The sequence below is a fragment of the Hipposideros armiger genome, unplaced genomic scaffold, assembly GCF_001890085.2.
Source record: "Hipposideros armiger isolate ML-2016 unplaced genomic scaffold, ASM189008v1 scaffold_513, whole genome shotgun sequence".
NCBI classification, from domain to species: Eukaryota; Metazoa; Chordata; class Mammalia; order Chiroptera; family Hipposideridae; genus Hipposideros; species Hipposideros armiger.
The window spans coordinates 490,346-513,604 of record NW_017731863.1 but is presented as its reverse complement, the minus strand read 5'-3'; the positions used below and the strand labels follow the sequence as shown (position 1 = coordinate 513,604).

Sequence of the window (23,259 nt, the reverse complement as noted above, 5' to 3'; positions counted from 1 at the left end):
AAACGTACTTATGATGAAGGTATTATTTAACAACTCGTCATTCAAGAAGAAAGCTGAAGCTTGTAATAAGAAAAACAGTCTAAACACATAGTCTCTCCAAGTTGAGGACATTTAAACTTGGTTCTCAAACCTTGGTCTGGGAAAGTTTTCAAGGGTTTTTTTGTAAGGTAAGAGTGAACACACCCTCTGCTCTTTCCCAACCCTAACCTTCCTTCTACTCAAAGGTAACCTAACAATACGCCCTGCCCCCAGGATTAATTCATAGCTCATGAGCAACACAAGATCCTTCATATTATTTGGGGTGAGCTTTCTATTTGCAATGTTTGGTGACAGAAGATGGGGGATTAGCGCTCCTTAAGTAGTCCTCAGACTGAGGTTGCGCGGGGGTAGGGGAAGGGTAAGAGGGTGGCAAGAAAAGCCACCTCTGTAGGCAAAAATGAGCAGAAGTGGTCTGACCTGATGTCCAAAGCTAACATTCCGCAATGGCTAGCCCAACCAAGCTGAATGGGGAAAGCAAGGACGTTCCCATAGGTTAGGAAATATTTTAAAAGAAGGCACACGATCTAACGTCATGTAGTCGACTTGTACTTCTTTCTTTTAATAGCATATAGAGGATAACGGGCCCAGCAGCAGATATAAGCTCCCTGGCTTCCCAACCCTTTTCCTCCGGTGCACCCCTTGCGCTGAGCCCTGCAGAACCCGCTGCCATCTGCCTGGACTTTCTGCAAGATGGCTCCTACACAATGACCATGCCGGAGACTAAGCTCTAGGTGCCACCTACATGTCCAGGGACGGCCAGTGAGCCTTAGCCCCTTGGGACGCGAAGAGGGACTGGGCTAGATGGGCGATCCCAGATGTGATGTCTTTTTGACTCTCTGGACCCCAGACTTTCTTCATCCCTTTTCTCTCACTCCCATTCCTTTGGCTTTTTTTTTCCCCCCCTAACTCTTGTAAAAAAGCAGCGTGGAAGAAAAGGCAGACTGGCTTCATCTCGCCTCCTGTGCCCCGCGAGCCTCGCTGCAGCCCCGGGCAGGCTGCAGAGCCGCGGCGCGCGGCGTGCGGGGGAGGCTGCGGGGCCGCGCTTTCCCGCCTCCCGCCTCCCGCGCGGCCGCCGCCGGGGCCCCCGAGCCCCGCAGCCTCGCAGCCGTCCCCGAACGCCGGATCCCGGCCGCAGGTCCGGCGGGCGGCAGGGGTCCTGCGGGCGGAAGTGCGCGGCGCGGCGTGGGAGGAGGCTGCAGGCGGGGGGCTGGGATCCCCTCCCGGCTGACGCGGCCCTGGACTACCCGCGCGAGGGCGGCGGCCGCCTCCCGACGCCCGGCGCGCGCCCGCCGGCCGTTTTTTGGCTCTGAGCGGGACGAGAGAGGCAGGGCCGCCGCTCCGGGGCAGCGAGGCTGAGCGGCCGCGCCCGGGGCCCGGCGAAGGGACCCACACAGGCCCGGCGAGCGCGGGGCGGGGGGAGCGGGCGGGCGGCCCTGCGCCGGCCTCCTCCTCCGGGCGCCATCCCCCGGCGCGCCCAACCCGGAACCCGGCGAGCGCGGGGGCGGGGAAGCGATCGCGCCGAGCTGGCGGGCTCCCCAGCGGCCCCCGGCCCCCCAGCCATGTCGGCCGAGGAGATGGTGCAGATCCGCCTGGAGGACCGCTGCTACCCGGTGAGCAAGAGGAAGCTCATCGAGCAGAGCGACTACTTCCGCGCCCTCTACCGCTCCGGCATGCGCGAGGCCCTGAGCCAGGAGGCCGGCGGCCCCGAGGTGCAGCAGCTGCGCGGCCTCAGCGCCCCGGGCCTGCGCCTGGTGCTGGACTTCATCAACGCCGGCGGGGCCCGCGAAGGCTGGCTCCTGGGCCCGCGGGGCGAGAAGGGCGGGGGGGCGGCGGAGGAGGAGGAGATGGATGAGGCGAGCCTGCTGTCCGAGCTGGTGGAAGCGGCCTCCTTTCTGCAGGTCACGTCCCTGCTGCAGCTGCTGCTGTCCCAGGTGCGGCTGACCAACTGCCTGGAGCTCTACCGCCTGGCGCAGGTGTACGGGCTGCCCGACCTGCAGGAGGCCTGCCTGCGCTTCATGGTCATCCACTTCCACGAGGTGCTGTGCAAGCCTCAGTTCCACCTCCTGGGGTCTCCTGCGCAGGCCCCGGGGGATGTCAGCCTGAAGCAGAGGCTGAGGGAGGGCCGGATGACAGGGACTCCTGTCCTCGTGGCCCTGGGGGATTTCTTGGGGGGACCTTTGGCCCCTCACCCCTACCAGGGGGAGCCCCCCTCCATGCTCAGGTATGAGGAGATGACTGAACGTTGGTTCCCGCTGGCCAACAACCTTCCTCCTGACCTGGTGAATGTCAGGGGTTACGGGTCTGCCATCCTGGACAACTACCTCTTCATAGTGGGCGGGTACAGGATCACTAGCCAGGAGATCTCCGCTGCGCATTCCTACAATCCCAGCACCAACGAGTGGCTCCAGGTGGCCTCCATGAACCAGAAGAGGTAAGCACCCAACAGAGCGCTGCCGCTTTCTCATTCATTCCGTTGTTTATGACTTCACCCCCCTAATGTTTACCGAGCAGTCACAGGAGATTGTGCTGAGGTGGGAAGGACATCTTCAGGAGCGTGGCTGGCCTTGACTCGGGCACTGTTCCCAATGAACTAGGAACTTTCAAGGATGAAGAGGCCCCAGTGAAGTCAACTAGCTGAGTAGTGTTCCTTGCAGGTATTGCGTCTTCAGGCACCCTGCTTCCTTTCCCTCTATCCCAGTGGGAAAAACACATTGTGGTTTTCCAGAAGGATACTTAAAAAGAAAATGGTTTTTTAAAAGTTTGCTTGTATTTTTAATTTCTTTTTATTTTTTAGGATCTGATAATGACACGTTGGCCATAACCAGTAACACTGACCTTGGGGGATTTTTTGTTGTTGTTGTTAATGACTTTGAAGTTTTCCGCACTGGGGCGTCAATCTGTGATCAGGAGATAATCATTAGAATTGTATTAATAGTAGCTATCTAGGCTTGCCTTTCTTATTTCTTTATCTTCTCTTTCGCACCTCACTTCCTCCCCAAGCATTGTTATTGACCCAAAGCTTCAGCCTGGAAGTGGTCACCTACACTATTAGAGCATTTCCATCCACCCCTACCTTCTCCCTTCCCAACCTGCAAATCCCTCCCAACATGAACTTGGATGACATGAAAAAAAAGAAGAGAAAAGGAGCAGATTGGGGGAGGGTTAGAAAAAGGAATCAGGAAAACAAGAGCAAAGAGCAGATAGAGAAAGTGGTGGTAGGAAATACAGATAGTAGGGCACGGGATGGCCCAGAGCCATTCAGAAGTGGGGAGAAGAATCAGTGTAACTCAAGGAAGGAGAAGAACACCCTTTCTTGTGGTCCACCTGTATCCATCTCCAGCCCCGCCATGCTTCTTGCCCTGAAGTGTGGAGCCAAGGAGTCGAGAGACTCACCGCCTGTCAAATTCTTACCAGGAATGGGGAGGCCATTACATATATTTACCTGACTTAAGGGTCACCCCAGGCCAGGGGGGGAACGCTGGCTTTATTTCTACTATAATATAATATTTATTTTGGAAAGCATTTCTTTTTTCTGATGATGAAAATTAATGCATATATATTCTAGAAAACTGGAAAACTGGAAAAGAATACAGAAGCAGAAAGGTTATCACTTCTACTCCCTCCTTCCGAGAGGGAATAACCATCTATGGGTTGGCATATTTTCTTCCAGCCCCTTCTTAGTGCATTATTTACAACGTTGAGATGATACCATATTTAAAACTGAAGAAATACAGGAACACTCTGGTACTCAGATTAGGGGTGGAAGGCCCCACTGGTTGTCACTTCTACACATGTCCCCAGCAGTATCAATTGGTGCAGCCTCTAGCTCCACAACGCTAACACACTACCTCGTAAATGCTTTTCTTTCTTCACAAATCCTTGGTAGTCTTTTTTTTTTTTTCCCCCCCTAAGAATGCCCTTTCTGTCTTCTTTGAAAAAAAAAAAAGTATTCGAGTCATGCAGGAATACATGCTTAGAAAAATTGCAAATGACACGAAAAACTATAGAGTAAAAAATAATGTCAATCTATAGACTTATATATTATAAATTTATAAATACATATTTATAAACTAAAAGTATAGCCATATAAATATAAGCATGTTGATAGTGTTTAAAAGGGAAAATGTATATATGCATGCATGTACATGTGGGAGTGTATATGCAACTTATATATAATTTACTCAAGTTGATTAGGTTAGCTGATTATTATAGCACTTGATATTTCTACTTAACAGTGTACTCTGACAGTTTTTTCTATATGAGCAAAGGTCGAGTCACCTCACTGTTGTTAATGGCTGTGTAGTATTCCAGCCTGTGGAAGTACCATAATGTAATTAGCCTTCCCTTATTCATGAGGGATCTGATTGAATCTAAATTATTCAATTTAGATTGCTTCCATTTGCCATTATAAACGATGCTATAGTGAACATTTCGGTATATGTTTTATTTTCGGCACATATTTTATTAGGCATATTAGAGTTAGTTCTATATGGCAAATTCCTAGAATCCCTGGATAGGAGGGGCATTTGTCTGTACATTTAAAATTTGGGTAGCTCCTGCCAACAAAAAAATTGTTCTAATTTTCTCTTCTATCAAACACTGTCTAGTCAACAGAGGTTGAACTTGCCAGTTCCCTAGACTCTTGTCAAGACATTATCATCATTTTTTATTTTTACCAGCCTGCGGGGCAAAAACAGTGGTATGAATGTCTCTGATTGAGAAATTGTTCTCTTCATATGATTACCAACCATTTGTATAGTTTTGTAAATGGTCTTTACTAATTTTTAAAAAACTGACTTATTTTTCATATTTATTTTAGAAGTTATACTCACGTATTAGCTATCAATCTCTTGTCTCTTAGGTAATATTGCACATATTTTCCCCTCATTTATTTTATCATAAAGTTCAATAATGAAATAAATGCCTGGAGTGACCAAGCAGGTGAAATCAGTGGGTACAGGGTGGGAATTAGGATGAACCAGAGAGCTTCTACCCCACCACAAGAGGGCTCCACCTCTCAGCCACAGCAAGTTATTGCCAAGTGGAAGTGAGGAATGGTGTGGTGGGAACTCCAGATATCCTGATTTTTTAGATTTTTTTACTCCATTTAAAATACAACAAATCAGTAACAATGACAAAAACCTTACAGACCTAACAAAGTACAGCATTGGCCTTGTGAACCTCCAGTTTTGGAATTCAGATTTATGGTGTATACTTGCTTATATGAAGAAATTTAAAATTCTTTTGCAGTCAAAAACTTGTCATGTGTGTCCTATGAGCTTTTTATCTTGAATAGGAAAGAGTTCTACAAGCTAAGAATATATAAGTACTTATCTATCTCATGAAAACTTTTATAGTTTTGCCTTTTTACATTTAAATCTGAATCTGGGATTTATTTTCATATAAGGTAGAATGTAAGGTTTTAGCATGTTTTCTAAATGTCTCAATAGCCTCAGTTCTTCTCACTGTAATTTGCAAAACCAGTTATCATATGCCAATTTTCCTGTTTTCAAATTGGCAGATTGGCTATTCTTGCATCAATAACACATTTTAAAATTATTGTAGCTTAATAATCTATTTTATTGTCTGGTAACACAAAGACCCCTTTGTTCTGTTTTGTTTTATTTTAATTGGCTGTTTTGTGCATATCTTCTCCATCAGGTAAACTTTAAGATCAGCTTGTCAACTCCTTTTGGAATTTTGATTGGGATTACATAATATTGATAGATTAATTTGGAAGAGGATTCACAGTTTTATAATACTTTACAGAAAAATGGCTTGTTATTCCAGGTATTTATTTAGGTCTTTTGGTCCTTCAGAAAGGTTTCTTTTATTATCTTTGAGAGTTTATATATTTTTTGTTAGGATTAATCTTAGATATTTTCTGTTACTGTTTTTTTTCTACACAAATACTTTTTCCATTTTATTTTCTGATTGGTTATTGATGCCATATTGGAGTTTGCACCCTTCTTTATCTGATTCATGCTTTGACTCAGATCTGACATAATCTCAACCAGGAGGCCCTTCCTGAACCCTCGGTTGGGCTAGATATTCAAACCCTGTGCTCCTCTAGCATACTCCCCCTCTTGAATTGACATTTTTTGTTTGTCTCTCTCCTTTCCAGTCAAGCCCAATTACTTATTCAATCAATGCTCATGAGATGTCATCACAAAATACAGTGAATGTTTAAATAAAAAAATTATTACAGTAAAAGACACATTGCCATTAATCCCCCTCAAAATATTCCCCCTCCCTTGGAACATACTCATCCCATAGTTCTGAATGTTTAAAAAAGAATATTATAGTAAAAGACACATTGCCATTAATCCCCCTCAAAATACTCCCTCTTGCTTCGGAACATACTTATTCCATTGTTCTTGCTACTTTCTGAAGCAGTTCTGGAAGTCCTCTTTCGTGAGTGTCTTTAGTTGCACTGTCGTGTCTGCCTTGATGTCCTGAATCGATTCAAAACATTTTCCTTTCATGGTCATTTTGACTTTGGGGAAGAACCAGAAGTCACATGGTGCCAGATCCGGTGAATAAGGTGGATGAGGACACACCGTAATGTTTTTATTTGACAAAAATTGCTATATACCAGAAGCGATGTGTGACTCAGAGCTTTTCTGTTGTGATCACAAAATACGGTGAATGCTTCTGCTGAGTGCCATCCAGCGGAAAGGCAGGAATCTTCAATATGGGAAGCAGCTCGTAGAACCTTAGTAACAGTGTGTGACAAGTTTCCACTTGTTCGGTGCAGTCGGATGTGAGCTACGGTTGAGAGAAGGTGTGTTTTAAAGTGCGCCATAAATGCTCATGACAATGCTCCACGTCACACATCGCTTCTGGTATGTGGCAATTTCTGTCAAATAAAATCATTACAATATGTCCTCATCCACCTTATTCACTGGATCTGGTACTGTGTGACTTCTGGCTCTTACACAAAGTCAAAATGATTCAGGACATCGAGGCACCTGATAGCGCGACTAAAGACACTCACGAAAGAAGACATCCTGCACAAACAATAGTCTCCTGGCTGAGATGGCATTAGAGTTGTCACACTTAACTGTCCTGTCCATTGAGCCAAAGTTTAGTATTTTAGAACATGTCTCAAGGCATGCAATCGTCCAGAGATTTTATACACTATGGTTAATGTTACAGTAGAGCCTGAGAATTGTGTGAAGGAATGAAAAATGTGTGTCTTTTCATCCCCGACCCCAACGTAATTTTGGCTGACAGTTTAAATTGCTTTGTGCATTGGAGCTTCTCAGAGATGGTAGTAGGTGGAAACTGACTACTTCTGTTTCCCAACCTTTTTCCTCTCCGCTTCCTGGTCCCAGGGGTGGTTAATACACAGGGAAGAGGCAGAAAGTAGGCAGCAGAAGGGGAAAGAGGAGCGAGAATGATGTGGATGGTCCACAGACTGGCTGTACAGCCCTCTTCTGAGTGGTTGGGAAAGGATCTTGCCATTTCACTCTAATTTTCCCTGTAATAGTAACAAGCTTTTCTATTTAGCAAGGCATAATAATGGTTTACATTTCTTGAGCTCATACTCAGGGCAGCGTATTGTGGTCACTACTTTAGGCATCAGTTCCTATTTCATGCTAACAGCATCTCTGTGAGATATTACTGGTCCCCTTTCCCCAAAGAGGAAACCAAGGCCTAGTGAGTTTAACTTGCACATAGTCACATGGCCAGTCCTCTGAGCCACTCAGACCTCTGTGCCATCCTGCCTCCCTACAGTTGTGTACAGATATTGTTAATTGTTGCTGTTTGTGCACTGGGGTTTATCATGTTCCTTGTTAGGTAGCTTTTAAGGATTTAAGGAGCTTTTCATTTCTTATAAGTGAAGTAAAAATTACATTGTCTAGTTTTTCTGACTTTCAGTTCTGTTTACTATAAGTAAGTCAAATATGTCGCCACAACAAATTATTTGCTTTAAAAATTCTTCTTTTTACCTCCTGAATGTGTTATGTCAGGGATCAATACTAAGAAAACACTGCAGAGATCATCATTTTTAAAAATAATTGATAGCTTAGAGTCATACCTTTACCATTCAGGAAGTGAAGACTGGAAGAATTATTTTCAGAATGTTGGAAATGAGGCACTAAATGGCAGGAATTTATGAATCAGAGAGCATTTTGTATGGAATCCCAGAGTATATTACGGCCAGTAACTGTTGCAGTTGACAAATAAGAAACCGGCCCTCCTAAAGTTGAGAAACTTAGGCTTATGACGTAGAAAATCATTCCCTCTAGTGCCCTGTCTGTGCAAGTGTTACCCTTTTCAACTCTTCAATACGTGTGATATTGTGCTCTTCTTATCCCCACCTCATAGATGGGGTAACTGAGGCTCACATAAATTGACTCAGTGACTTGTCCAAGGTCACATCGCTGTTGCGTAGTGGACCTGAGACGTCCCTGTACAAGCCTGAGCTTGTAACCCTTAGCCGTATGCCTCTTCATTAAGTGGTCTGCTTTCGGGTGGCAGTTTCATCTTGAAACAGATTCACTGTTGAAAACCATTTCTCTTCAAGTGAATGTGAGCAGCATGTTAGGGCCTGGAGAGATGACATTTACTTTTAACTGCCTATTCATTCAGCCTCCAAAAGAAGCCCCTTCCATGTTTGCTTAGGACAAATGACTATGCTGGTTGAATATTAAAGACTGTTTTGATCTGACAAAATTTACTGTGTACCTGTGGGGAGCAAAAACAAACTATGGGCTGGTAAAATTTAGTGCTTATTTACAAGCTTTTATTCCCTTTGGGTCCCCAAATTTGCACACATAGAGAGGGCATCATGGTCAGATTTTAAGGACCATTGGCTGCAGAAAAGGTAAGCAATGCGAACCAGGGACCCCCCAGTAACTGCCACCCCTGTGAGGTCTGTTGGCATGAAAAATTGAATGGCTGGCTGGGTTTAATGGACAATATGGGGTTCTTGATGAAGAAGAACTTCTTACTCTCTGATTTGAAAAACTAAACTAAACTAAAGCTCACTTAAATATAAACATTATAGTCACCTTTAAAAAAATCTTAATTTTTTAGTAGGTGGCTATCACTCACATATATTCTATATCATAATGCATCGACAATGTTTTTTCAACACCTGTTAGGAGATCAGGCCTGAACTACTGTTCACCGCTGTTCCTTAGTCTACCCGTACATACTTTTGTTCATTTGTAGCATCTGTCTCCATTCTTTCTTAGGAAATTATTATTTTGGAAGAAATCGTTGTGTTGGCATATGATGTGGCCTCTCACCTCGCCTGGTCTAGACTCTTTATTTCAAATCCTAGAAAAAGAAGAAATTATAATGCTCGTATCTTTTCTCTGTGTACTACCTTCAGATAAACTGCTCTAACTGTCTCGACCACCCTGTGATGGATATTATCCCCATGTTAGAGATAAGGAAGTGAAATGGTTGGGCCCGGTTCAGGTAGCTGGTTACCAGCCGAGCTGGGACTGGAAGCCATGCCGCAGGTCTTCCTGTTGCGTCATTTGGCTGCTCATGGTGTTGAAAACTTGCGACTGTCGCCCGTATCACAGTAGACTGACCCAGCACTGCCAAATGTTTATCCTTCCTGGCCTCTAAGGAGTCCATTAATCCTTGTGTGCTAAAATGAAACAAATTAGCTTTGTCTTAACTTTTCAATTCACAAGTCATGAGACTTTTATCTAGTCTAGTGTCAGAAGCCGATGGGCAGCGTTTCATGCTTGACTGAATATGGGGCTTGAAACCAGTGTATTTCTCTTTCTTTAATTATTTAATATGACGATAGATGAACGAGCACTTGTTGATGTAAGTATTTGTTGAGTTAACGTGTAAGTACCCTAAGAATGCTGGATCAAAATATTTTTAATTAGTTCAGCGCTTTCCTCACTATCTCGTATAAGGTGCCCTCCTCTGGAGGTGGGAGGATCGGTGATCTCAGGTTAGCCCACGGTGATGGGATGTCTGAACCACCCTTTAGCAGCCACACTTTGCCTCTGTGTAGGCAGCACTGGTGTGCACCGAGGACGGAGCCTCCCCACATGGTAGGAACAGCGAGATAGACATTCTGAGCAGACAAGGGTGTGAGGCGGGTACTTTTCTCCCTTCCCATTTGCTCTTGCTTCTGAAAAAAGTTACTGAGTTTAGTGTATATAATACAAAGTGTCTTTGGTGGTTGGTGTGAGGCTGAGCAAGATCAGTCCTTGTTATGTTGAATTGATTATCTTCAATTGCTAAAGATTGGAGAATGCATCATTCTTGTGGACTTTTGGGGACACGCGTGAAATTCGAGATGCCATTTGGTCATTCTGCTGTCCCCAGGCAGAATGGCACTCAACTTGGAGAGCTAATTTTCTTCAACTATCCAACAGATGACACACTCTGCTTTAGCAGTTCATGCCGTCGTCTTCTTAATGATCAAAAGAACTGACTTTGTGGGCCCTTGTTCTCTCTTTCAGGTCCAACTTCAAACTTGTGGCTGTTAATTCAAAACTCTATGCCATTGGTGGGCAGGCCGTTTCTAACGTTGAGTGTTACAATCCTGAGCAGGATGCGTGGAATTTTGTGGCACCGTTACCAAACCCTCTGGCTGAGTTCTCAGCCTGTGAGTGTAAGGGGAAAATCTATGTCATTGGAGGATATACAACCAGAGGTAAGTGAAGGGGCCACATAAGTGGTCCTCATATATAAGCCGTTGGCCTCGTGGGGAAGGGCGGAGGGTGTCGGAGGAAACATCCTGGTGTATATAAGTGGGATTTTGTGCATTCCACACTGCATGTTTACGCATCTGGAAGGAAGCCAGTCCTGTATGACAGGAGTGGTTTGGACAGGAGGGGCTTTTGATGCCTTTGTGTGAGCATGAAAATTGAATGGGGTAGGGGAGCCGTGAAGAAAAGACACATTTTCTTTCTGCTCTAGAAACCCAGCCTTGCAATCTGCCATGCTGTGACTCGGCTGGGTAACTCCCATCCTTCTCCCAAACATGTACCGAATCTTCTCCATCCAGTACTATGTAATTTAGTGCCAAGCATTGTCGCAGACCTTTGTTTTCATTTTCTCCCTTACTGAGCACAAACGTATCAGGTACAGATTCTGGAAACTCAGCTTTAGGCTGTCGTTCATCTATCATAGGAGGAACAAGAACATGAATATCAATGGATTCTTTTCTGACCAGTGGTAGGACGTGCTTGTGCTATTTATTAAACTGCACATTTGCATGTAGCCATATGCAGCTTTGTAAAGGACAGAAAACCACATGCTAATATAGTGTAGGTGACAAAAATTTTTTTCACCATAACCAATTGTGTCTTGTTTTGGGGATTTATGTTAGAGGAAGAAGTTAAATGTAAGGTGTTTTAGGAACACCTGATTTACTTTTTTTCTTTTTTGGTGACAGCAACAGATTTTGATGAACACTTCTGTAGTACCTCTAAACAATTAATTTGGTGGGGAGTGTGGTGGGTGGTGTTTTAGTTTCCTATGGCTGATTTAACAATGACCACAAACTTGGTGGCCTGCATAAAACAACAGAAATGTGTTCTCTCACAGTCCTGGAGACCAGAAGTCTGAAATACAGGTGTCAGCAGGGTCACGCTCCCTCTGAAAGCAAGAATCCTTCCTTGCCTCTTCCCACTCTGGTGGCTTCAGGTGATCCTTGGCCAGTGGCTATGTAATGCCAGTCTCTGCCTCCATCTTCACACGCATGCTCTGCTGTGTGTATATGTGTCTTTTCCTCTCTGTCTCTTATGAGGACACACTTTTCATTGGATCTAGAGCCCACCTGTGCAATCCAGGATGATCTCACCTGGAGAGTCTTAACTTTTTAATTACATCTGCAAAGACCCTTTTTCCAAATCGAGTCACATTCAAAGGTTCTGGGGGTGAGAAGGTAGACATATATTTTCGAGGGCCACCATTTCAGCTCACTCCCAGTGACATGTTTATTTATGCATTTAAGGAGAGGCAGTGACAAGGAATTACATGGGAAACAGTGAGGGTTTTTTTTTTTCCACTCCCAACTTTTATCACTCATGGAGGTATGTATTCCTAGTATCAGGCCCTAGTGACTTGCCACCGAAGATACTAATTACTAGCTTTTCCTTTACAAATCATTGGGGGAAAAACAAAATGAGACCTAGCAGTCATTTCTTTTATCTTCAACATTGGACTTCAGGTTATAGTGGTCAGCTTTATATGCTTAACTAAACCATGTCCCCAAGAGAACTCCTGTGTATGCACATGTACTCCTGTGTGTGTGTGTGTGTGTCTTTACTCCCAGGAAAGCAAACAGTTATTTACTGGTGAACATTTCTAAGAGTTCTGATTCCTCCCTAGGTTTGGTAACCCAGAATGCACCCTGTGGGCTGACATAATGCCCACATATCTCTTGGCTTCTCTTTGAACCCGGAGCTGTGACGCACTGACAGACAGCACCATAACCCAAAGAGTACTCTGCTGGTAGATGTCCTAGTTTTTCCATGACGCTGGCTGAGTAAATGTTCTTTAGGTTTGACCTGGAAAACCCTCGCTTGTGTGTTTTCTAGTTTCAAAAGCCACTACTAATGTACCTATTTCACTTGGGCCACCCACTGTGATTCCTCTCCCAGTTTCCCCAAGCCAAACACTCATGATGGGATGGTTAGGTGATGTGGATGGATGGATGTTTGTATAAGCGTTGAAAATGAGTTTCTAAGATGAGAGGGTGGGACAGTTACTTGTACTCTGAAGCCCTCCTCCTCCTCTGCTTAGGTTCTTCCTAGCACTTCCTAACAGTTTTTTGTACTTAAAAGAAAGTATAATTGTCATGAAAAAAAAAAAAAAGAAACCTTCAGGACTTAAAGTTGTGTTCTTAGCCTGCTGACTTCTTAAGTTAGGTGAAAATTTTAGAATTCAGTTAAGTAATAATTCATGATTTTTATGATAGTGATTTGATTATTTTAATTGTTGAGCAGGCACTTCAGAAATTAAAAGACATTCAATAGAAAGTAATAGTAACCACTAAAGGGAAGAAGGGTGATTTGTTAAACGTCAGAGTTGACTATAAATGTAAAATCGAAAAGACCAACTCAAACCACCTCATCATGGTCTGAGCCCTTGTTGGGTGAGGAGAGAAAACATTTACTGAAGTCCTGGAAGGACCTTCAGACCTGGAACTGAGAAATACAGTTCACTAGAATAAGTCCTTTATTCAGGCGGCGGGAAGCCAGGTTACTACAGAGTACTTTTTGATAAATTAGTAACCAAACTCCTTTGCAGTGTCCCTTAGAATGAGCTTTATCACAATAGCTACAATAAAAACAAATATAGGGAGGTATTCGTGTGGGTAGAAAACACAAGGACAGTTCCCTAAAGCTACAACAATTCTGAAATTTCTGCAGGCTGGGGACATGGATGGGCACACCCAGGACTGATCTACTTTCAGTTCCCTCTGTGCCCTCTTAGGAAGCACTTGACTTGGTACCAGACATGGTGGTGGAGTTCTTTATTCATTACTGTTGAGGAGCGAGTCCTTGGGTCTCAGCAGGAAGTGCTGTCGCCAGCTTCTGCGGCAGTCGCAGTGCTGTACGCTTTACTTGTGTGTCGGTTCCCAAGCTGAGCTGTCTCTTCTACCGATAGGGTTTTTTTATTTGTTTAAAAAACAACAACAAAGTTCATTCTTTCTGATAACTCAGATCATTTTATTTTCCCTGCCAAGGCTAAGCTATTCCGTTTATTCTTCCCTAGAGGAGAACAGAAAAGGGAAAAAAAAAAAAGAACAAAAAACGAAATTAGATATTTTAAAATTCACAAGCATTTTTCAAAGAGAGCAGGCAATAGTTTTCCTTAAAACAGCTATTGCATCAAAATAATGTCAGAGCAGCCTTTCATCTATCTGATTTGATCCACACAGTAACCATCACCTGAGAAACGGGCTGGGGAGTGGGAAGGGCCTTTGTAAGTGTGTCTCTGGTGTTACAGTTGGGAAGCAGAATTGCCAAGTGATCCTATGGCTTGAAAGCTGGAGATGAGGCTAGCATTTCTTGCATTTCTCCTGACTTGCAACTTTATGTCCGTTAGGCAGCCTCTGAGATCCTGCTTGGCTCACTTGTCCTGTTTTCGCGGTTATAGTAACTCGGCTGTCAAGAAGAGATCCTCTTGGGGCTCAGCCTGCCATCTGTATCGAGGAGTCAGATATTGATGAGGGCTCTGTAGATACTGATGAGGGTTCTGGGGCTCTGATTCTTTTCACACTGGCCTGGTGGTTCTAAAAGGTGTAAGGGTGCCTGGGAGGAGGGAGATGCCCAAATCACAGCTGTTTATCTCCCTGCTTTACCGATTGAGAGCCCCCCAGGGAGAGGACATGCCTGAATGTGAGCTGAAATGGGGACGATTCTAAATGGATCCCTTCCCGGCCGTTTTCAAAGATGTTTGCCCAACCTCTGCTTTTCTGAAATAGTGTTGCCTCTGTGTTGCCAACTTATTCAGGTGGAGGCAGAGGTTGATGTACAGCCTAGGCCGTCAGTGGTGTTTCCTGTGGCTCTGTCATCACGTGACCTCTTTCTTCCTTTCAGACCGGAACATGAACATTTTGCAGTACTGCCCCTCTTCCGACGTCTGGACACTCTTCGAAACATGTGATGTCCACATTCGCAAGCAGCAGATGGTGTCTGTTGAGGAGACCATCTACATCGTGGGGGGGTGTCTCCATGAATTGGGGCCCAACCGGAGGAGCAGCCAGAGTGAGGACATGCTCACCGTGCAGTCCTACAACACTGTCACCCGGCAGTGGCTCTACCTCAAGGAGAACACCTCCAAATCAGGTCTTAACTTGACTTGCGCGCTGCATAACGATGGCATCTACATCATGAGCAGAGACGTTACCCTTTCCACCAGCTTAGAGCATCGCGTTTTCCTCAAGTACAACATCTTTTCAGATAGTTGGGAAGCGTTTAGGCGTTTTCCAGCCTTTGGACATAATTTGCTGGTTTCCTCTCTTTATCTGCCCAATAAAGCAGAAACATGACTGAATTGACTTAGTATTTAAAAGAAACCTGATTCAAGACAAAGAAAAAATAAATTTAGTGTCCCATTTCAAGGGAGACTGATTTCTAAAGGAAAAACATGGGTTAAAGTAGGTCACATACAACAGCTGTAAATAAGCTTACTTGAACTAATTACTTGAAAACTTGTGGAGAAAATAGACCAACTTTATTATTTTTTTAATTATTGGTTTTTAAATTATGGGAGCAAATCCATGACAATGTTTTCATCCAGATATCCCCCTTGGGCCAATGACTGAAACTGTTCAGCAAAAAGCAGATTCGTCATGTCTACTTAGCAAAGGGCCAAAGTCAATGATTGGCATGGATGGTAAAGATGATTTTAAAATCTGTTTTATTTAGGTCACTTGAAATATCATTAATACCGTAAGTCAGAGATTTTTTTGTTTTGTTATTAATTTACTTGACCAACATTTATGTTAACACTGTCATTCTTCCCTTCTCTCCCCCAATTATACCCACATATACTTCCAGTGTGTTTAAAATAGGGTTCTGTGCTCAGATATTTTATTTGCACAATACCTTTCAGGAAACTTACAATGATGGAACCCTACACTGACGCCTTGCAAGCATCCAGTCCTCCCCAAAACTTGCATGAAAACATTCTCAGCTATTTTCCAGCCTTTTTTTGCAGTTATGAATGCTGAGTAAATAGGCAGATACAACCTTTTATTTACGTGGCAGATTTTAGATTTATGTGGTCAGATAAGTTGCATTGCTAAGCATTCTGTATTGTATAAAAGAGAGGATATATTGTTTAAAAGATGGATATATAGATATATATTTTTAAATTGAGTCTTAAATTTAAATTCAGATGGGAAGGGAAGGAAATACCAAATAAGAAAAACAATTGCCTTTAAGGGTTACTTTTATTGAATGTCTTTGCCTTAGTTTCTTTTTTTAAGATTGAAAAAAATAACCTTGTCATTTTTAGATCAGGCATCTTTCTAATTCAGTGTTAGCTTTTTAATGCATGCTTTGCTTTTGTCGGGTGAGGAGAGGAAAGCTGTGAAATGTTTGTGCTGGAGAGGGGGAGAGGCTCTTTGGCAAGTGGAATGGTGCCGGTGCCTGGTGGTATTTCTGAAATTGGGTAAGGAGCTCTCCTTGCCTTGGCTGATAAATGGAACCCTGCTCAGGCAGTGGTTTAATTTCAGTAAGTCATTTAACAATGGATAAAGGCTTCTGCCAATCATAGACCAGCATTTCTTTAAAAACATATACATACTTACGGAAATTTCCTTTTGATTGGAAAACATTTTCTGAAATTCTTTGATCTTTTGTAATGGAATCGGTGAAACTGTGAGCTGGATTTCATCTTTCCGTTCTAACATTTCAGTTACAGCATGCCTCACTTTAAGAAAGTCCCACAAAAAATAAAGACTGCCATGGCAACTTGATGCACTCGTCCGTCAGACATGGGCCGTCTCCAGTATCCAATCACTGTGCGCATGTACGTAGTACAGAGGAGCGGATTGCTTCAGCGGAGCCCTTCAGTTTATCAAAGGAGTCACTACAGGGTTTCTTTACAACAGCGGCCTGCTAGTATATTTAAAATAAGGGTCTGGTTGTAAAGATTCTATTTGTACCACTTTTCAGGAACACTGCTAGGTAAAATGAGGTAAGCCTTTATTGTGGACATGGAGACGGATCATTGTATCTTGTCACCAAATAATCTTATCAGTACTCTGCTTAGAACACCACTTAACGGTTTCTAAGTCATATCCATTTATTCTCAAATACTTAGCTGTTTTTTTGTTGTTTTTTTTAAAGAAAAAACTCTGAGCTGATATCTTCCTGGGCATGGTACTTTAATAATAGATTTATATTAATTTATATTCATTACAGAGTTAGTTTCTAGTGACCTATAATTTCATTACATGTATTTAAAAATCTTATTTATTTTAGATCGTGTTCACTTTCGTTGCTAACGAGCTTAACTTTTTTAAGGCTTAACTTTATATATTTAAAAGATTCTAGCCAGTTGAATTAGTTCTGGGCAAAGAATTGGAGATTAGCTTGTAAATAACCACATTCCATAAAATGCAATATTAATCCTGCCAACCGGTTCTCTTCCTGATTACATTTTTTGGGGTCTGTTTTCTTAATGCCAACAATTATATTCTTGGACCAAGTGAAGGCATACTCTGATCCACAAAGCTCTTTTTATAAGTTAGGTTTCATGTGTGTGTAAATGTGCGTATGTCTGTTTGTGTGTATGTGTGTGTGTGTGTGTGTGCGCGCGCGCGTGCGCGCACGCTTGCGTATTATAGCTCTAAGATGCTCGGACTTCCAGCAAGGTTTTGTTACTCTGGGCTGCCACAGAGCTTGGGCAAGGTGGAATGTGCAGCAGGGACAGATCTGTGGATTTGGGACATCATCCTTCCTGCTGTGCATAGCAGCTGTATTGACAGTTCGAGGGTAATTTTAACTTCGCTGTGTTCCCTTGTTGGTGCCTTTGTTATATGGAAGACTACCTATGATGAAAGCAAAGTTTCTTTTCACATCTTCCCTCATCCCCCAGAATTTTGCTGTTAGATAATATCCCTCTGTTTTCTTTCTTTCTCTAAATGCTTTGTCTTTATTTGCTGAGATGCTTCTGTGGAGCGCTGACCTCACACTATGGTGAGGAAGTTACTGGGAGGACCCTCAGTGGTAGCCATCCTGCCAGAAGCAACCTGTTTTACTAAGAATGGTCTGGATGGCAGAGTGAGTCCTGAGTGTGGATTGGTGGAGGGAGGTTGTTATTGGTTCTTTCTATCATTCTTTTCTGGCTTTCTTTTCAACACCCTTAGTTTCAGAGTCCTCTGTCCTTTAAAAGTTTTTCTGATGAGTATATGAGTTCATTATTTCAACAGTATTGGTTAAGTCATAACGATGAAGTACTGAGAAGATTATGGATACTAGTAAAAAATAAGGATTTAAATTAAGTGTATGAATACCAAAGACAGTTTAACTCTGCCATATTTTTTTTAACCAAAATCCCAAGTAATTCCAAATGCCTTAGATATCAGTTAAAGTCATACTGAGATGGACAAAGCTTTTTCTCTACAAAGGGAGTAATCAAGTAAATGCTTATTGTCTTTCAATAAGTGATTACATATTGAGCATTGTGGATGCTGTGTTTTCAAAATTTCAGGTAAAGTCATGACTCTACCTGTTTGGCCATACAGGTAAATCAAGTGGGAAGGCTGTGGCCTTCCTAGTCAACCAGCATTAAATGAGCAGTGGCTTAATGGCAGAGCACTCAAGAGGCAGCATAGGCATGAGTGTTGAATGCCTTCCTCTTAGACCAGGGATCAGGGAATATGTAACATCTGTGCCACCATTCTTTCAAGATGGCATTATGAATGAGTGGCACTCCTTTCCTCTGTGCCAGGAACTGATATCAGAAACCATGTCATCGATGCTTCCAGGCACCCGTTACCAGTCCATCAGAGAGAGATGAAGTTTGTCATCCCTGCCTTAGGCAGAGGAGTGAATGAATTGAGTAGTTACCACCCAAGGTGGCTTTGAAAGCAATGGGCTGGTTCAGCTATTCCCTGCTTTCCAGAAATACTGAATGTCAATCATGTACAAGACAATACTAAGAACTGAGGATACAGATATAAATAAGCCACCATCCCTGACCTTGAAGAGCTTACCAGCTTATGAAAATGTTCACTGTAATCGTAACGAGTGTCCTCAAAGATGCCCACTTTTGTCAGGCACGGTGGAACTCTCTGGCCTGGCCCCCTCTTCGGTTCTGGTCCAATCTGCCCATTGATGATTTGCTAACAATAATTATGAACCAGCTTGTCTCTAAATTTGAACATGATGTTTTTGTTTTTATGGTATGGTTTTTTTCTCACTACTTTTCATAGTCTTCTATGTACTTCACTTTTTTTTTTTTAAGTATATGATCTGCTTTATTTAAAAATACTTACTAGGCACCACAACCTATCTAGCTGAGGGCTCAGCTGCTTAAGTCCATGAAGAGGAGCAAAGCCAGGGAAGTATTGGGAGAGAGGCATGCTGTTTGCATGTGCATTTATACCTATGCCTTTAAAACACTTCTGTGTAAAGTATTAATAAAGAAATGGTGATTAACACACTAGTCCTGACTGAAAGTCAGTTGATTTTTGCCTTCGTGATCACTATCAAAGGGTAATTTTCCATCCTTACATTTCATTCACATAAGAGTGTTGGTTTTTCATTTTTTTTGAGTTAACTTTGGAACACGATATAAAATATATACCAGTTGACACATGTTGACTTCTGTACTTGACATAACCATTTTTATCCATTCCTACAGGAGACAGATTAAATGTAAAAGATTGCCAATTTTGAGGAGTAAAAGTGTGCTGAAATTACATTGATAGGGTTGGCTGGTGCTTTCTCAAATGGATGTCATAGTTTGTGACTAGTAAAGGAAATGAAAATGTAATTTACATTATTGTGTCATTTTTAAAAAAAAATTTTAATAGGGGCTCTTTAGATGTCTCTACAATGTTTTCATATCTAGTGGTCATTTTAGAAAAAATAATCTGTAGAATGAACAGTTATGTTTTGTTATAAAGATACTTTGTTAAAAAGATTGCATTGAGTTTTCAATTTCAAGTGTGACTTAAAATGTAAACATCATATGATTCACTTAAATACAACAATGATGCTTATGAAGCACTCACTCAAAACAGCGTTGTTTTTGTGTTTAGAGCTATAGAAGAAAAATCTCTTCCAATAAAGTAGTTCTAAATCAGTTTTTGTTGTCTGTTAGGTACTGTGTACTAGCTGTGTACTCGGGGCTGAACCAGAGCTGGGAGGAAACAGGTGAAGCATAGGACAGGCCCTGCCGATGGAGTGCTCCTGAATTGCAGCGAAGGCAGACTAACACTCGCGAACCAGTTCGCGAGGCGGTAATCCTGCTGCAAGGAAGAGCCAAGTGCGGGCAGGCTATGAGAGCTGTTGGTTTGCAGAAGAGGGATCTGGGAGGAAGATCTCCGAAGTTTTATAATTCTGAACAAAAGAATAAAGTGTAAATCCCACACTTTAGAAATTATGACCCAACACGATCCATTTGTTTTCTCCCTGTGTTTTCTAACTTTTCCTACTGTTTCCGTTTCAGCACCCTTTACTCAGGAAAACGGAAACACAACTCCTTGTTTTTCTACTGTGTTAGTTATGACTGACTGCCTGGGGAGGGATGGGGAGGGGCAGTGTCACCAAATGGGGTTCAGTCACTAAATGACATCCCATGGATGTCCATCTTTTAATTGCCCCACATGTTGGGAACACGGATGCACACACATGCCCTTCTTATACAGACAATTTTAAGAAAGATCCAACTTAAAATAATTCTGTCACCCCATGAAAAAACCAAAATGTATCCACCTTTTCCCCAAGGGAAATAATCAAAATTCAGATCTAGCGACTGCATCCAAAGCTCAGTGAGCCCCAAGTCCAGATTTTCAGGGGATGCCCATCCCTCTTAAGTCCATCAGTGACCACTCTGTTCTGACGATCTGTAAATTAGTGAAGAATTTATTTCCTACACACCTAGAACAAAACAACCACACCCAACACTGGTTAAGCATTTACTCTGTGCTAGGAACGCTACACATTTTTTATTTAACTTACTTATTCTCACAGCAATACCATGTGGTACATAGGAATATTACCCCAGTTTATGCTTGAGGAAACTGAGGCACTGAAAGTCACAAATTGCCATTTGGGAAAAGGGAGAAGGGGAAAATTGCACACAGCCATCACTGATCCAAATTGTATACTTTTCCCTACGGGTAGGGGCCCCGGTGGTGGAGTGGGTTTCTGGTTATTCAGTCGGAGCCCTTGGTCCTGCTTTGCAGCAGGATGTCTCCGAGTCATGCCTGAGTGGGTGCACCCATGTGGCAGCCTCCTTCCGGTTGGCATGGTAATGGGAGGTGTGTGCAGGAAGCCTGAGAATTTCTGTAAAGGCTGAGGAATTCCAGACCCCTGTTTGCAGGCCATAAATGTTTTCTTGGCAATAAAACCTCTTTAAAAACCCAGTTAGATGCTGGTAGATTTGATATCTGGCACTCAGTGGGCTACAGGCCGAGAGCTAGTGGAGTCTAGTTCCTTGAACTTGGAGCTTACCTGTATGATTTTGTCTCTTGGCCACAGACTTCCTGCCCATACTGTTCGCCCTCAGCTTCATGGTTACAGTCTCTTCCTCAGCTTTGGGAAAACCTGAAATAATCGGAGTCTGCCCTTGCTAGGCCACATCCCAGGGAATGCTACTGTACTAAAAAATGATGTCTCTATGTGGCAGGAGGTGTTAGGGGATGAAATTCACACCCTAATTCTTTGTCTACTCCAAGGTTCATCAAGCTGTTTGTTCATGAGCCTTTGAGTAAGGCAGAGAGGCTGGCTCTTGCAGTTCTGTAAGGCCTGTGTGATCTGACCCTCACAGTCGCCTGGCTGCCAGCCGAGGGTGAAAAGTATGGACTCCAGAGTAAGACTGGCTGAGTTTGCTTCCCAGTTCTGCCACTTTCTAGCTGTGTAGACTTGGTCAGGTGACTGTATCTTCCTGGCCCTCAATTTCTTCATCTGTAAAGTAGGGATAACAACCGTATCCACTCTGGGGGGTTATTGTAGAAACTGAAAGAGAAAATCCATGTAAAGCGTTCAGAATGGCATCGGGCACATAGCATGACATAGACATGAGCTGTTATTATCAGAGCCCTTGGCTGTTTCCTTTATGCCTTCCAATGGGCTGGTTTGCCTGGCAGCTTATGCCTTTCTTAAAATTCCTTAGTGACTCCATTAAGAAGTAGTTAAAAAATTACAAGACTCTGGTGTGTTTCTACATCTTCTCAAAGAACTGACTTGAAGGGCCTGAATCGCAAATTACAGCAGTGTAGTCAGTCACCTCGCTTCCCACATGAGGAAGGGGGCAGAGGAATCCTGCCCATCCACCCTCACCTTGATCTAGCCGGTTTCCTAGTTTTGCCTTAGATAATTTACAATATCCCATCCCAACTACCAAACTTTTTTTTTTTTTTAAGATTTCTTTTTTTAAATTGGGGAATTGGGGGATGGGAACAGCGCTGGGGAACTGGGGGAAGGGGAACAGACAAGTTGCTGTCCTTTTGTTCTTCAGTCTAGTTGTGGAGGACGTTGCTTCACTGGCCCAAGTTGGCACCATCATTGTGCTCTTCCCGGGCGAGGCAGATCAGTCGCTGGCTTCTGGACGGCCACTCACTATGGCTGCTGGCTACACATGGTAGCCCATGGCAACCCACTGCAGCAGGGGCTGCAGACTATGCCGTCACCGGCGACTCAGGCAGCCCAGTTCCAGGTTGAGCTGTTGTTCAGCATCTTAGCTGGTTGGTGCCCATGGTGGTGCCATCTAATCCTACTACCTTCGTCTGGTTATATCTACATTATAACTTTCGTGGGTCCTTGACACGTTTGCCTTCACGAGCCCCCTTTCCCATAACAAACATTAAAAAATACATCTTATGATTATGTGGGTATAAAGACAAAATCTGATGGATTCATGATTATAATTCGTGTTTTTCTTCTGATTTTAAAAGAATTCAACCATTTTTCTGGGTCTCTGACAGCATTGTAGTGCGGCCTTGTGGCACCTGCTGTGCCTTGTAGATAAGGCAGCCCTGTGTCAGATTGGTCTGAGACATGTCCACCTTGTTGCTCTGCCTCCACACTGCTCAATGAGGGACCCAGACTGTCGCCCCCAGAGATCCCTTTCTGAGAGCGTTGAAGTCAGACAGCCTGGCTTCAAATACCAGTTTCACTAGCTGGTGACATGGATTTAACCCTACAGTCCTCAGTTTTCTTATTTGTGGAGTGCTGGTAATAATACTGGCTACTTTGTTGGTTTCTGATGAATATCACCTAAGAAAATGTGTGTAAACCTTTCCCACAGGCTCTCCCATATGGTAGATACTCCATACACTACAGCTGCTATATATATATAGGTTATAAACGTAATAACCTAGCAAAAGGTGCCCCTGGAGGAAATCCAGTTGATTATTTAATGACCTGACCCTGTCCATAATCTGACGCACCTGCCAAAGAGGATTTGCTGAAGGAGTCCAGGTGGAGCCTATGTAGTCGGTGCCATTTCTCAAGAACAGCTCACACCCAGAGAAGGAGGGGAGGGTGTCTCACCCACACTTTGTTGGGAGAGATGCTGGAGTGAAGAGAGGTGAAG

At 43.4% G+C, this 23,259-nt stretch overlaps 1 protein-coding gene across 1 annotated transcript; it reads left to right on the top strand.

Moving 5' to 3' along the window:
• Window positions 1–1,500: 1,500 nt before the first annotated feature.
• On the top strand, window positions 1,501–19,803 carry KLHL42 (kelch like family member 42). Its single transcript, XM_019668025.1, has 3 exons — window positions 1,501–2,470; window positions 10,488–10,681; window positions 14,580–19,803. The coding sequence occupies exons 1-3, from the start codon at window positions 1,599–1,601 to the stop codon at window positions 15,029–15,031; spliced, it is 1,518 nt and encodes a 505-aa protein (XP_019523570.1). The 5' UTR covers window positions 1,501–1,598; the 3' UTR covers window positions 15,032–19,803.
• Window positions 19,804–23,259: the final 3,456 nt, after the last annotated feature.